At 37.6% G+C, this 15,646-nt stretch overlaps 2 protein-coding genes across 9 annotated transcripts in view; both read right to left on the reverse strand.

The window, feature by feature from the left end:
- The window catches only part of LOC141379311 (uncharacterized), a 701,133-nt gene that overhangs the window by 412,529 nt on the left and 272,958 nt on the right, over nucleotides 1-15,646 (reverse strand). The gene's annotated exons all lie outside the window — the stretch shown is intronic.
- stxbp5a (syntaxin binding protein 5a (tomosyn)) overlaps nucleotides 1-15,646 on the reverse strand; it is a 178,029-nt gene that overhangs the window by 64,400 nt on the left and 97,983 nt on the right. For 6 of the 8 annotated variants that reach the window (XR_012395549.1, XM_009294730.5, XM_009294728.5 and 3 more), the window contains 1 exon segment: nucleotides 4,840-4,903. Coding sequence is in view for 5 of the 8 variants with exons in the window: in XM_009294730.5 (XP_009293005.1) it covers nucleotides 4,840-4,903 (64 nt within the window). In the remaining 3 variants the exon portion in view is untranslated. 8 annotated transcript variants of the gene reach the window in all.

Below are 15,646 nucleotides of genomic sequence, written 5' to 3' on the forward strand. Positions count from 1 at the left end.
TTTTATTATACAAAATCTCAACCGAAAATGAAAAGACTAGCATTTATTGAAGACTAGCATTTATTTACTCTCAAAAACTTCATACAAACATTTTGAAGTATCGTATGAAAAACTAATGAAAATCATTTTATTCACAAAAAAAAGTTTTTATGCCCACTTGAAGAGGTTTTGGGCTGGCGCAAAAGTGTTAATGCCAAAAATCTGAGATGAAAATGCATTTTTCCTGATAAACTCTGACGTAGTGAGAATTACACCCATGTGACTAAATTCAAACCCTGGCTCATTCTAAAAACTTAGCGCTATATACATTTCTGGAGAGTGCCAAATATGTCCCAAGCTACGTTTATTGCAGTTTTTGTTTTCGAAAATCCACTAGAGGCCGCTGTGTACGCTTTTTAGGATCTCAGATTTCTCTCACGATAGGATTTCAGGCCTGCTCTTCTTGTGTCAACTGACTGACAGACTGACTGACTGACCAACTGACTGATCCCAACCACCCACTTCCCTAAACCCAACAGACAGTGTTTTGAAAAGTAATCCAGAAAAAGAAAAGCCCCATAATTTTTACTACATTTTCAGAGTTTACCACGTTTTTACCCTGTTATTTACTTCTTTATTTTATGGCATATGTTTCTGTCTTACCTGCTTTCTGGAACTGTTTATCATTAGACTCAAACCCCATCAGCGCTATCAACTTCTCTTTGCGCCTCTAGTCTGCCGACATCCGCTGCAAGCCACTCCGTCTATACAGAGGTAAGCAGTCAGCTGCTAGCGCGAAAAGGAAAGGTGTCATACCGCCCCATATCGTTTGTTTTAAAGATGAAATGCAGCCATACGTTCTTCTGGCTCCAGAAATGTATATAGGGCTATGTTTTCACAATGAGCCTCTGTTGGACAAATCAGCTCCATTGTGCTTGCCTAGTTTACTTTTGGTTACTAAGTTAACAATACTACAATCAGCCACTCTAATAACTTGATGTAAAAGCAACTAATTCAGATTTGGAATTTTTGTTGCAATTTTTTTTAAACTTTGCTTCATGTTAGGATTGAAACCTGGCTTTATTCCAAGTCTGTTTGATTTTGCTCTGAATTTTTTATTTTTACATTTGCAGGCAATGGTTCAGTATTTATATACTTACTCTCATGTCCTTAAAGAGAACACAAATCAGCATATTTAAACAAAGACAGTGGGATTGTCTGTGGGATTTCTATCTTTCTACTTAAAATATATTTACTCAAAGCCATAATGCTTCAAAACATTCATAAGGAGATTCGTGAAACAATAAATCCGTCTAAATCAAGATTTTTCCTCTTGTGAAGTCTTGTGAAGAGACAGAATCACCCTACATGATTAACAGATTTAACTGACTTCTATTTGCATACAAACATTGACGAGAGGACGTAAAAGCTTAACTGTATTGCGAAACAAACCAAACTTGTTCTTGCACATTAAACAAGCATGACTCACAAAAAATCTTTATTGCTGACCAATGTTTACTTGGGAATAAAAACTTAGCCTAAATTAAATGATAAACTAATCATGTCTTCTCAGAAGACTAACTACTTTCTTCATATGCAATGATCTTTTTTTTTTTAATAGTCAATTTTTCATTAGTCTTTTATGTAATAGTTATTTGAAAAAAAAATGTCAGTAATTGTTTAGATTTAATCAAAAATATCTTTGCATTCTCAAATAAAATGAAAGAGAATCTTTTGGGTTTGGCACAAAATGAGTGCAAGCAATTTTACAACTTCACAACACAAATCTCAATTTAATTGAATGTATTTAATTTAAGTATAAGCTAATTCCACAAGAATACATAGGTAAAACTTTAGTTTAAGCACCAACTCTCACTGTTAACTAGTGTATTATTACCTGCCTATTATTAAGATATTGGCAGTTTAATTGTACGTGTAAAGTACAAATTCAGCATAGCTTTATTCTATATCTATTCCTTAACCCAAGAACTACCTTAATAACTAATATCAGGAGTTTGTTGAGGCTTATGAGGCGTATTTTTGATAAAGGTGCAGTAAGTGATTGTCTTTAGAAACATTTTTGTTATGCTGGTTGAAAGTCTTTTCAAATTCCAATAGTAATGATTAAAGTAAATGATCTAAATGTATTTATATGTATTTTTATATTCTGGGTAAGGCATTAGCCTAAAAAATGTTCATCTAATTAAAAATTGTCTGGCCGATAATTCCCATAATTCTGATAAGTAGCCCAAGTAGTCTGTCAGCAAATGTAGATTGGTACAACTCTGTTCAAATCTGTGCACCTCTGTTCACACAGATCCACCAATGCGTGTGCACATGCGCCATAGTCACGTAGACATGAGTGACAGCAATAAAAACAAATGCTGAATCAAAACTTTTTCAAATCCTGAATCAGTATTGGAGCTAGTTTTGCACACTGGAAGAAGGATGACTCCATGATTGAAGTATTTATTTTAGACAGGTAATGTTCTGATTTAGTCACGCAAAGCTGACTAACGAATGGGTCAACTAATATGCACGGAAATGTTGTACAACCACTGAAATCTTCTAGCAAAATATAGATTTCAGTTTCTTAAGGTCCATTTACAGCATCGACAATGTAGATTTCTATTTAGTTTAACAACAAAACATCAGTAAATAGCACTATGCCACCAAGCCAGATTTACTGAGCTGAAGTTAGTTTTATATTCACATTTTTTAACAATGACAACCTGTTGCCGCGATCCCAATATTGTTTACTATGCTACTCTGAATATTCGCTCTGAAATAGCATGCAAGTATGGCTTAGTAATAAGTGTAATTCCTGCACGCTGCTCACCAAACACTAATCATACAGTAGTCGCATTAGGACAAAATGCATGAGAAAGTTAGACAAGTGATCCTTGCATGCATGAAATATTACACATTATGACAAGTTTTGCTTGCTAACTACATAACTGAAAAACGTGCTAGATATAATATAGTTTTTCCTTCAGAATTGTAGTATTATAAAGTACTATAAGGTTTTCTAACTGGCAAATGAAATGATCTAATAGATCTCTGACATCTTTAATGTGGACAGTTGTGATTTCAGGAAGCGTGGCTTTGGACAGCAGGGGAGGGACTGTGTTTCAAACATATTTTACTAACTGGTTAGCATTTAGCCAAATCACCTACTGCCCCTTTAATAATATTATATGTATAAATGTATATAAATCTGTAAAAATTGTACCACTGGAGACCAGCTATTGAAGTGCTGTGCAGGTAAACCTCACTCCTCTAAAGGTGCTCTAATAATAATAATAATAATTCCTTACATTTATATAGAGCTTTTCTGTGCACTCAAAGTGCTTTACACAATGGGGGGAATCTCTTCATCCACCACCAGTATGCAGCAGACCGCACACCACACACCAGCTGATTGGTGGAGAGGAGACAGAGTGATGATATGCCAATTATGATATGGGGAAGGTTAGAAGGCCATGATGGACTAAGGCCAGAGGGCAGATTTGGGATTTTTAACGACCACAGAGAGTCTGGACCTCAGTTTAACGTCTCATCCGAAAGACGGCACATACTGAGCAGTATAGAGTCCCCGTCACTATACTAGGGCATTAAGACCCACACAGACCACAGGTTGAGCGCCGCCAGCTGGCCTCACTAACACCACTTCCGGCAGCAACCCAGCTTTCCCATGTGGTCTCCCATCCAGGTACTGACCAGGCGCAGCCCTGCTTAGCTTCAGTGGGCGACCATGTGAGAGTTGCAGAGAGCTAGCTGCCGGCTAGCTCTCTAGCGACAGAAGCTAGAGGCCATGGTCTTTGGCTTCCTTGTTAGAGCAACCGACTCCCATGCGGAAATTCGCCGGTTCGATCCCAGCTTGGAAAATGTTGGGTGGTGTAGGACCAGCAGAGTTACATTAATCTGAACCTAAACTGATAATTTGTGGCACATTTCATGCAGCTATGCTGGGTGTAAGTATAAAAAACTTTAAAATAAGTGTTTTTTTCTGTGTTTTCGCACAAAATAACGTTTTAAGCTGTTTTGAAGCACACTAGGTAATAGATATCCTTAAAACTAACAGATTGAAACTAACATCTAAAATACTTTATCTTAATTTCACGGGACCTATAAGCTTGTTTACTGTATTGATTTAGTAAAAATTAAAATGTAGTTTTCTACCAACTTAGTTTACTCACATATTTTGAGGCAATCAGTTTCCACTAATATTCTGAGCCCTCTAAAAACGCCAGTTCACCTATCAGCAGAGGTTTAAACATCTTTCTTCTCATCAGAGATTCAGTGATAGCATATGAATTGATAAAGTGTCAGAATCCTGTCAGCCAAGGGGGAGGGACAGTGTGTCTGAGGATTTTAAGACCCATTAAGAACTGAGCGGACCTGTTATGGATCGATGCCCCGTTCAGAGACAGAAGTGGGATAAGAGAGAGAGAGAGAGTGGATCAACATGGTAAAGGCGCCTATGAGGAGCTTCCAGCTGCCAGAGAAAGAGACAGACAGTTTGTCATCCATAGGAAGGCAAAACCCCAGCAGGTGTTAGCCGGTCTCTGCGCTCCCATCTGACTGTGCACTAGCAATTAGCGAAGGTAAAATGAATGTCTAAAAAGATGCATTTGGAGCGTTTCTTCATCTCCTTCATATCTCCTCGATCATTTGTTTTGGAAAACAACATAATTTGCTAACAAGCTGTGTGAGATTAGACCCAATTACTGAACTGTGCTGCACTGTAGGAAAGCAGTGTATTATGAGTTCAGAATGGAAAGAAATAAGAGCTTTGTGCCACGTCAGGGACATGAATTATTCATGACAGAGACTTGTAGATGTGTAGGCGTCTCTTACCTTGCCCTCATCCATAGGATTGTCGCTAATGTGAACGACTGGGCCGGGGTGAGCCTTGGAGGACCTGTGGGAGAGAGACAGATTGAAAATTGGGGTGAGCGAAGGAGAAAAAATCCACGAGTTCCAATTCATGACGGCGAATTTTCTGACAATGGGGAAATGATGCTTGGGGGTGTGTGTTTAGTGTTTGACTGTGAGATACAGGGAGAATAAGGAGAAGGGAAGATTTTTTTGTTATACAGTGTTCAATTGTTTGTAGTCAACCATTTTTAAAGTGTAATTTTGTGACTTTATTATAAATAAGTCTCTCCATGGCGTCATTTTGTAGTTGTTGTAGATCAAGAATATAGTAAAAACCTTAAATGTTTTAAGCTAATTGGGGGCTCTAGAAACATTCCCTAATAATAGTAGTAACTGTAACTTATAATAACTATAAATTATTCCTAGACTCAGAGGGGAATAATAGTTGGATAACAATGATGTAGAAGTGCATAAACCTAACCGTAAACCTAAACTAAAAGGGCACCTAGGTTACCCCTTTTTTCAGATTTAATATAAGTGTTTTGCGTCTCTAGAATGTGTATGTAAAGTTTCAGCTCAAAACACTAATTAGATTTTTCATTATACCTTTTACTAGATCCTGTTTTATACATTTTTACAACAGTGGGTTGTTTTGTCGTACTGCGCCTTTAAGGCGAGTCCTCCCCGCCTACTGTTTCTATGTGTCTTTCTGCGTGGCTTAATCTCCTCCCTCGGCTGCGTCAAACAACAGACAGACTTAAAGGAAGAAGGTCTCACGTAGTGTTTGTGGGAAATATTACAGTAAGAACTTTACCAATGAGTATTTGTTGTGCAGTTGCATTGATGAGTCGCACGCAATATCGTTACAAAGTTCACGCGCGCACAACACACACACAGATACACACGCACACACACACTGCAGCAGACACACACACACACAGACATACAGACAGACAGAGCACGCTTTGCACTGTTTTTGCACGAAAATGTAACAGGATATATGATAATACACGTGACTACCGGGACATGTTAATGCACGCAGCTGTCAATCAATTCAGTGGGCGGGGGGACCGCACTCCTATGTCAAGTTGCGGTCGCTCTGAAAACCGCTCCATATCCCTTAATTCTGATTGGCTGATTGGAATGTCGTTCTAGGATCAACACAGATGTTGATCCTTGAACATGTCCCACTTGGTGAAATTTAAAAGTTAGGGGTTGGAAACAGTTGTACTGCTTAATATTTTAGTTGAAATATGTTTTTAATAGGATTGTATTATTGGCAGTTAAAAAGAAGAACAGCACATATTTATTAAATAAGCATTGTTTATTATTAATACTATTTTTGCTTATTAAATAAACACATTTTACCTTGAAAAATTGTTTGTGTTATGTCAAAACATTTGGACTAAAATGTTGTTAACACTTACAATAATCTTCCATTTGTCTTTGTTAGTTAATAGCCAGCGTTAGGACGTGGACGCACTGGGATGCTGTTTTTGCACATTTCAGTGTTTACGAATAGATTAAATCAAATAGGACATGCGTAATCTTGACAAACTATACATCAGTCTAAAGCTACAACCCTCAAGCAGCCATACTAGTTGTTTTTCAATAGGAAGCTTATAAACAATGTATTTGCTAAATTTGTGCAAGTTGTACAGGAAACGCTAATTGGAGTACATATCATCGTAATAGCAGCATACACAAAATCATTCCTGTACATCAGGTTATTATTTTTATTTTTTTAAAGATAAGAGTTCTAAAAACAACATCCTATCGAACAAATTAAGTCCACAATAGTGTTGAATTATGAATGGTGATTAATTTATGTCACCATTTCATCCGGAGACCTGTTGTTTATATTGTTTACTATGTTAAAACAAAATCTTTATAGTAAAAAGCAAAATGATATCATAGCTTACAGTGTTACAAATAAAATGAGTCCAAAAATATATAAAAAGTCAAAGTAGTAACTAAAATCTAAACAATTTACTAACAATACAATGGCGGAAAATAATGTAATATTTATTCATCTTTCTTAACAGTAGTTTGTAGGAAATAAAGTATGAAATAATGTATTTTTCATTAACTAATTAACTAACTAACTAAACAATCACTGACTAATCAAATCTTATTGTAAAATGTGACCATAATATTACTATATAACAAAGGCACAAAAAAGCAACACAGAGGAAATAAAATGTTTTTTCAGATTTTTCACACTATAAACTGAGTTAGTCTTTCAGTCAAACAGGATTGTCACACAGATCTATCATCAAGCAGTTCTGAATAAATAATAACAAAAAATCATATTAATCTCTATTGTGTGACAACCAATAACTACACAAATACACACCCATATATTACTAACACACTGATATCCCACAAATAAGACAGCTAAACCCACAGACAAATATCCATAAAAAATCCATAATAAAAACTGACAGAGCAAATAAAACCATAATATGTATTCAATCTGATTCCATTTCACAATGATTCAAAATCCCCAAAAGCTTAGATGGCATGAGTTTCGGCAAGAACTCCAGCTCTGGCTGGGATCACAGAGCTTTATCATCACTGAAATGGTTTTTCCCTATTTAACAATACATTACAAAATCCAAAAGTGGGATTTTTGCCATTCAAAGCTTTTCAGAATGACTGTTTTGCATAATGCACAGAATAATCCATGACAGGCTCCTATAGCAGCATCTTGAATTTGATGCTGTCCAACCGAAACCAACCTTATCTGAACATTTCCATCCAAAAACGTACTCCATTAGGCTATTTGAAATATGAAATATATGTCTCCGATGACATTCAGACAGTCGGTTTCAACCCCAGCATTATTCACAGCTAAAATTTCATTAAATACATAAAAGAAGCTTTGAGATCTCCCCGGGACACAATGGTGTAAGCGCGAAATTTTACAAGACCACTACTGCCCACTCACTTACAGCCAATGAATAATACACCCTCATTACTTCGGTTAAAAAACACCCAATGGATCAGACAGAGCAAATTTCATCCTTATAAATGCGGGCAGAATAAAAATGTAGGATATCTGCTCATACAGTATGTACTCAGTTACAGTTCAGAGGGATGATTTGAATAACAATACAAAATATATTAATAAATAATTATTTTAAACATTAAATAAAGTGTTCAAGATGCAGTGTTAGGTGTTAAAGGTGTGATATAATACAGTATATGCTATAATAGCTCATATAGTAATGTACTCTATAAGCTACTATATAATTCTACTATATTGTATGTTTGTTTCAAGAAGCAAGCAAGATGCACATCTAGTCCCCAAGCATTCATTGCAAAATTATTACACTGACCTTATAACTCATAATATGGAAGCAAAAGTTCCTTGTAAAATTGTTGTTTTGTATTCTAGCAACATAACTATGTAACTGTAGCATCACACAAGAGAGTGCAGATTCTCACATTTATTCACTGATTGGAAATGAATTGAACAGTTCAACAACAACAACAGTAGAACAGCATAACAACATTTTAAGCATATTGCTCTGTGTTGTGGCTCAGTTCTGCCATCAAAAATAGTTCCATAAAAAGCTAAAGCAGAACCATGCACATCTCAGAGTGGTGTTTCGATGAATCATTTGAGTCAATGATCCAATCATAAAGACACACACTTGCTTCATTACCAAATGAATCGAAAAGAGTCTGGCTGCAGACCCAGTGCACATGCACTGTTAGACACTCTACCTAAACCCACCGCCTTAACTTACCTCTAACAGTGATGCCACTTGCTCTATTGAGTATGTGTCTAAGTGTGCAAGTCTGCAGCCTGACACTACTGAATGAATCAAATATTTGTAATGAACTGTTTGAATGAATACGTCAATGATTCACTTGTTAAGACTAAAAATATTTGCCGCCACCTACAGGCAGTTTTCATGTCACAGTAAATGTTCCTGGGTAATATTTACTCAAATTGAAGATATAAATGATAACTTTAATAGATCGCTTTTGGTCCCTCTATAGAAAGAGTAAATCTTACGGTTACCGTTGATGGTCCATTTGAGTATTAGTAGACTTCTTAATATCAGTTGATACTGCTGCTAAACAGACATTTAACTGACTATAAGAACCTTTGCAAGTTCATACCAAATTACACTAATCCAAACCCCAACCACAAGCTAACAGTCTACTTATAATCTAATGAGAATTAGTTGGCATGTAGATGCAATGTAACTTAAATTCAACAAACAGACCATCAAAATAAAGTGGGACCAAACTTACTCATTTGATTTTTCCAGAGTTAATTTTACTCAGTGTGGTGTTAATATTTTACTCTTTCGTGTAGTATTTGACTCTTTTTTTAAAATCGGCTCTCCTACTATTTTACTCCGTTGAGAGCTATAAGAATTTAACACTGCTTTTTAACTATGTTCAGAGAAACAACACATTTACTCTGCTACTATTTTACTCTTTTATTTTACTTTATAATTTTTAACTCTGTTTAGAGGAACTTCAGATTTACTCTGACACTACTTTGCTTAGTTGACAGCAATCAGAAATGGACTCTGCTACTCTTCACTAATTTTGCATCCATGTGTTATGTGAAGGACACTGACAATGGAATTGAGAATCCCAATGCTGGGTTTGTTCAAAATAGAATGGTCAGGCAAGCGACGGTCAACACAGGGGCAAACAGATGTATACAGGCAAATACATACTCATGGTCATACAACAGCTGGATGGTCAAAAGGCAGGCAGCAGACAACATAAATCAACAAACAAAAAGCAAACACGCAAGCACGGAAAGGCAAGGCAAAGGAAACTTGTCTTATTGTCACAAACAGTTAAACAAGACTTAGCACTGAAGTGTCCATCTAATCATTTCATAAGCAGCTACCAGTCGTGTGTGGGTAATCAAGCAAATGAGGAACAGGTGCGTGTGAGTGGTGCATGACTGGATATGTAGTTCTTTAAAGTTGCAGATTTGTAGTTCTTCAGCGATCTAACAGGCTGGATCGCTGGTGACTGTGACACCATGTCAGGCCTAAACCAGAACAAAACACAATCAAGATTGTCATCAAGACAAAAACTAAGCTAAACTAAACTAAACCAAACTAAACAATATGCAATATAATTTATTAGCTAGTATGATTAATAATAATATGTATTATGTAATTGTTACAGTCCCCTGCACAAGAAGAAATTTTTTCTCCAATCAAGCACTCAAACTTAATTTTGACAGTTTGACAACCCTGTTCTATACTGTACATTACAAAACAAAGTGGCTTGCCATCAATAGGTGCTACTTCAGCTATAGCATCGCTGTGGATGCCCATAAGGCATTGATTGTACTGGCAGGAGTTTATTCCTTTGTACACTCTGACTACCCAGCAGGCCAACTGTGCTGTTGACGGCTCTCGGGCAAAGCCTTAGACGCCTATAGTGGTGACAGCCGTGGCATAGACAGGGGTCCTTCTCTCCCCTTCAGCTTCATTCTGTTGAGCTGTGGCATGATGAGGAGAGACAGAGCCATAGACGTCTGTTACAGTGATTGAGGTTCGACAGACAGGGCTTCTGATCTGCCTCTTTCTCCTACAGTGTTTACTGGGTGTCTGAAATGTGACTGGCAGGCATGGGCGGGGGGGAATAAAAACAACCTAGCTTATTGGTAATATGTGACTTTGCAAATACGTACTTAATGTACGTTCATGCGTGTTTCTCTGTGGTTTCTTATTGAAATGAACACTAGAGGCAGTAAAACACCAGCAACGTTTTTTTTTTCCTTTTTTTATGTGCTTCTCTTTTAAAATAATACATACAGACCTCAAAGCACTTTGATTTGTGTGATGTGAAAATAAATAGGGTTGCGTCTCATATCTATTTCCATGTACAAATGTATATTATAGGCAAAACTATGTTGGACTCACAGTATGAATAAACAAAAAACATCTAAAAATCAGCTAAAAATCTTCATGTTATGTTTTGTCATGACTTAAGTATACTAAAAGTATGTTTCCCTATTTTTCTTTCATATGCTTTTACGTATTGTGTTTCTAAAGGAATTAACCTCTAGCCATTCTCAAAATGAATGCTCATTTTTAATTATTTGATTTATAATTATAGTTTAAAAATGATAAATTTGAAGGATTCGAAAAGCTTAATTTTAGTTCAAGTACATTTGAAAATAACTAAATGTATTCATTTAAAATGCAGTGTACTGTATATCAACCATCTAGTGGATATCAGCCATAAATTTATATTTTTTCATTACAAAAAAAAAAAAAAAAGCACTAAAAGTCCATAGAAAATTAACTAAATGGATTGTAGGATATGCATAACATACACTCACCGGCCACTTTATTAGGTACACCTAACTAGTACCAGATTGGACCCCCTTTTGCCTGGAAGGTAAAGGTACTTAAATACAAGGTACTAGAAATATTCCTCAGAGGTCCATATTGACAGGATCATGTCCCAAAGTGAACGCATTGTCATGTTCAAGAAAACCAGTTTAAGATGATTTATGCTTTAGGACATGAGTTATCCTGCTGGAAGTAACCATCAGAAGATAGATACACTGTGGTCATAAAGGGGTGCACATGGTCAGCAACAATACTCAGGTAGGCTGTGGGATTGACACAATGCTTAATTGGTACTAATGAGCCCAAAGTGTGCCAAGAAAATATCCTTCACACCATTATACCACCACCACTACCAGCCTGAACCGTTGATAAAAGCCAGGATGGATCCATGCTTTCATTTTGCTGATGCCAAATTATGACCCTACAATCCGAATATTGCAACAGAAATAGAGACTCATCAGACCAGGCAACGTTTTCCCAATCTTCTATTGTCCAATTTTGGTGAGCATTGTGCGAATTGTACCCTCAGTTTCCTGTTTTTGGCAGAGGAGTGGCACCCGGTGTGGTCTGCTGCTGTAGACCATATGCCTCAAGGTTGGACATGTTGTGCATTCAGAGATGCTCTTCTGCATACCTCCGTTGTACCAAGTGGTTGTTTGAGTTACTGTTGGACATTCTCCTCTGACCTCTGGCATTAACAAAGCATTTGCACCCACAAAAACACCACTCACTGGATATATATATATATATATATGTAGCGCCACCTAGGTGTATTAAGTTTAAGATAGCGCTCCAGGTTCAATACACTAAACGCCTACAGATATGTTGAAGTAGGCCCCTCTGAATATTTCAATGACGTAATGTAAATAAGGCAGATGAGAATATAAATATTTGCTGTGTTTGAATAAATTACCAGAAATAAACTCTGTGAATAATAAAACTCTTAGATAAATCAGAAAATATAAATAATTTAATTAGAATAGAAATGTAAATATTGGGAAAAACCCCAGATGTAAAACAAAATACAAAATATAGAATTTATGCACAGCTAAAAGACAGTAAAATGACCCAAAGTCAAACCCAGCAATTTACAGTACAATGAAGAATATTAATTAAACCAATATAGAAAATACCACCTTTCTACACTCTAACAATTAAACTTATAAATCAACAAGTGACTAAGAGTAACTGAATATGTTTCTCTTTGAAAGTGGCTACAATTGTGTCACTAAATTACACACTGAATTAAACCTATATAAACTATTAGTATAAATCTATACTGTAAAACACGCAGCAGTATTTTATGCTCACTGCATCTCCATAAACAACTCAATACTCTGTGGGCCCACACACTCACACATTCATACACCCCCGTTGCAGGCCTGTATCGCTGCTAGTGTACGTTGTGGCCGGGAAAATGAAAATGGCCTCTTCACTCTCCTGAGCACAAATAAAATTAAACAAGATACCTCAGATGAAGATGACCTTGATCAAGATGACAGCAAACCAGATGCCAGCGATCCAGATGACAGTGATCCAGTTGACAGCGATCCAGATGCCAGCGATCCAGATGACAGCGATCCAGTTGACAGCGATCCAGATGACAGCGATCCAGTTGACAGCGATCCAGATGACAGCAATCCAAATGACAGCGATCCAGATGACAACACTTGTGAACAACGGGCCAACGAGCCGCGATCGATCGGCGAACTTCTGCCGCGGGTCTTTCAAATCCTCACTTTCACTTTTTCTCCCCAGCTGATGAGAGACAAGTCTCATGTAGTATTCAGGCTTTTTGTGGTGCTATTTGCTCCTCTTTGACTCTTTCAGCGTTGTTTCATGCAAATCTAACAGTCTCTCTTTTTTCTCCTCCTTATTTTCGGTTTAACCGTCACTCCCTCAGTTCAGCTTTAGTCCTCCGTAACTGTCCGTTGACAATCTAGGCATTTAAAAAATGCTCACTCACTCTGAACTGACTAATAACTGATACTGGAAACTTATATGATGAAAACACACCGCGAACTTAAAACAAACACAAAACAAACTCAAAGTAATCAAAAACGTGTTGTTCACACGCAATATATATTCACTTGTTTTTATACTCCGTGAATGTTACGCAATCAAAACAGCCGCGACGCGAGTCTCCCCTTCAGTTTCCAAAAACTGCCGGCTGTGTCTCCTCTCTCCGCTCTCTCTTCCCAACAGCCAATCACATTTCACACTCCACACCAGAGGGCGGGACTACACGCATATAAACCAATCATGTAGGAACACCTACCAAACTTGTTAACCCCATGTATTTCAGTGAAGGTTGATCAAACTTGCTATCTTATCATATTCTCAGAGATAGACGCTCATATATTACACATCAACATTAGGATGTATATTCACAAATGAATGCAAAACACATTTTAGATTTATTTCTGTTCTAGAACCAATATGAATAAATAAATAAATAAATAACCTTAAGATTACTTTAAAACTTAAAAACTTGTAGAACTTTATTCTACTGGGTTACATGCTCCCCCTTCTAAACATCTCATGTCCTCATGAGATTACCTCATTAAACTTTAATAGTGATCTCAGGCTCAGCACAATTGCTTACTTGAACACAATGAGTACACCGTGCCATAGGGTGGCACCACACTGTATTACAAAACTTTGGTGAACTATCCCCACCTTGTACTTTTACAACCATTCCTCTGTGAACTAAGGTTAAAGACTTGTTAGTGGGTCTCCCCAGACAATCATAGCTCAATCGGTCTATAGGTCTTGTGTTTCTCTTAGGTCGCACATGAACATGCTCTACTACCTCTCTAGTAGTATTGGCTGTTCCAGGATCTCCCCCTTCTAGAGCAGGATCTTCAAGCTCCTCAGGAGTCTGCTCCAATACTGCTTCGTGGCCCTGGTCAGTGACTGATGTGTCATCCATCTCTGCAGCGGGTGTTTCCAATTCATCCTTATTGTAAACTGCTCCCTCATTTATTGAAGATTCCTCCTGTGTTACATACTTTTGAGTTTCATGGACCCTATTCGGGTAGTAATACCACAAGTCATCCTCTTCACTGTCTGAGTCATTTCTCAATCCACTTCCTGTCATGTTCTGATTTATTTCCTTTAATCCTCTTCCATATTTTCTCCCCACAGATTCTGTCCTGATCTTTGTTGGAGCAGCTGTATTTTGAATTTTTCCTGAATCAGACAATCTCACATCATCCCCAACAGGTAAGAGATGGTCTCTGTGAAGAGTCCTCACACTTCCCATCCCAGATTCAGGTTTTAAACGATATACAGGTAAGTTATTCAGCTTTTCAACTATCAGGTAAGGAACAGAATTCCACTTGTCACCAAGTTTGTTCTTTCCAGTCATACCCAGATTTCTTGTCAGCACACGATCTCCTACAGCCAGTGTCTGATGTTTTATGTGCTTGTCATACAATCGTTTGTTTCTCTTTTGACTTTTCTGTGCAGTTTCAGTTGCCAACTGATATGCTTGTTGTAACTCTGACTTCATTCTTTCTACATATTGTCGATGGCTACCAGCTCCTTTTCCATCAGGTGAAGTTCCAAAACACACATCCACTGGCAGACGAGCCTCTCTTCCAAATAGAAGATAGTACGGGGAATATCCAGTTGCATCATTCTTAGTACAGTTGTAAGCGTGCACTAATCGGTTGATGTGCTGACTCCATCTGTGTTTCTCCGTAGGATTCAGAGTACCGAGCATGGACAGCAGTGTTCGGTTGAATCTTTCTGGCTGAGGATCTCCTTGTGGATGATAGGGTGACGTTCTGGATTTTCTTATACCAAGCATGTTAAGCATTTCTTTTATGAGACCACTCTCAAAGTCTCTTCCCTGATCTGAGTGGATTCGGGTGGGTAAGCCATAGTGAACAAAAAATTTGTCGCACAGTACTTTGGCCACAGTTAGTGCTTTCTGATCTTTGGTTACAAATGCTTGTGCGTAGCGAGTGAAGTGGTCGGTTACAACCAGAACATTGCTTAGACCTCTGGAGTCAGGCTCAATAGATAAAAAGTCAATACATACTAAGTCAAATGGCCCATTGCTGGTTAGGTGGTTCAGTGGGGCAGCCTTCTTAGGTACTGTTTTTCTTGTTACACATCGCCCACAATTCTTAACATACTGCTCCACATAGCTAGACATTCGGGGCCAATAGAATCGATCTCTCAGTAGTTCAGTTGTTCTCTCTACCCCCAAATGACCAGAGTCATCATGCAAGGAGCGCAGTACATGGGACCAATACCTTGAGGGTAAGACAAGCTGTATATTTTCCTTTCTGCAGGAACTGTTGGTGACTCTGTACAGAAGTTTATTCTCAATTTTCAACTTGGGTCCCTGCCGCCGTAACAGAGCAATTGAATCATCTGAACTCCTAGTATCAGTAAGTATTTGTCCAGACTCCAATTCTCGCTTC

Source organism: Danio rerio, chromosome 20 (genome assembly GCF_049306965.1).
Source record: "Danio rerio strain Tuebingen ecotype United States chromosome 20, GRCz12tu, whole genome shotgun sequence".
In the NCBI taxonomy this organism is placed as follows: Eukaryota; Metazoa; Chordata; class Actinopteri; order Cypriniformes; family Danionidae; genus Danio; species Danio rerio.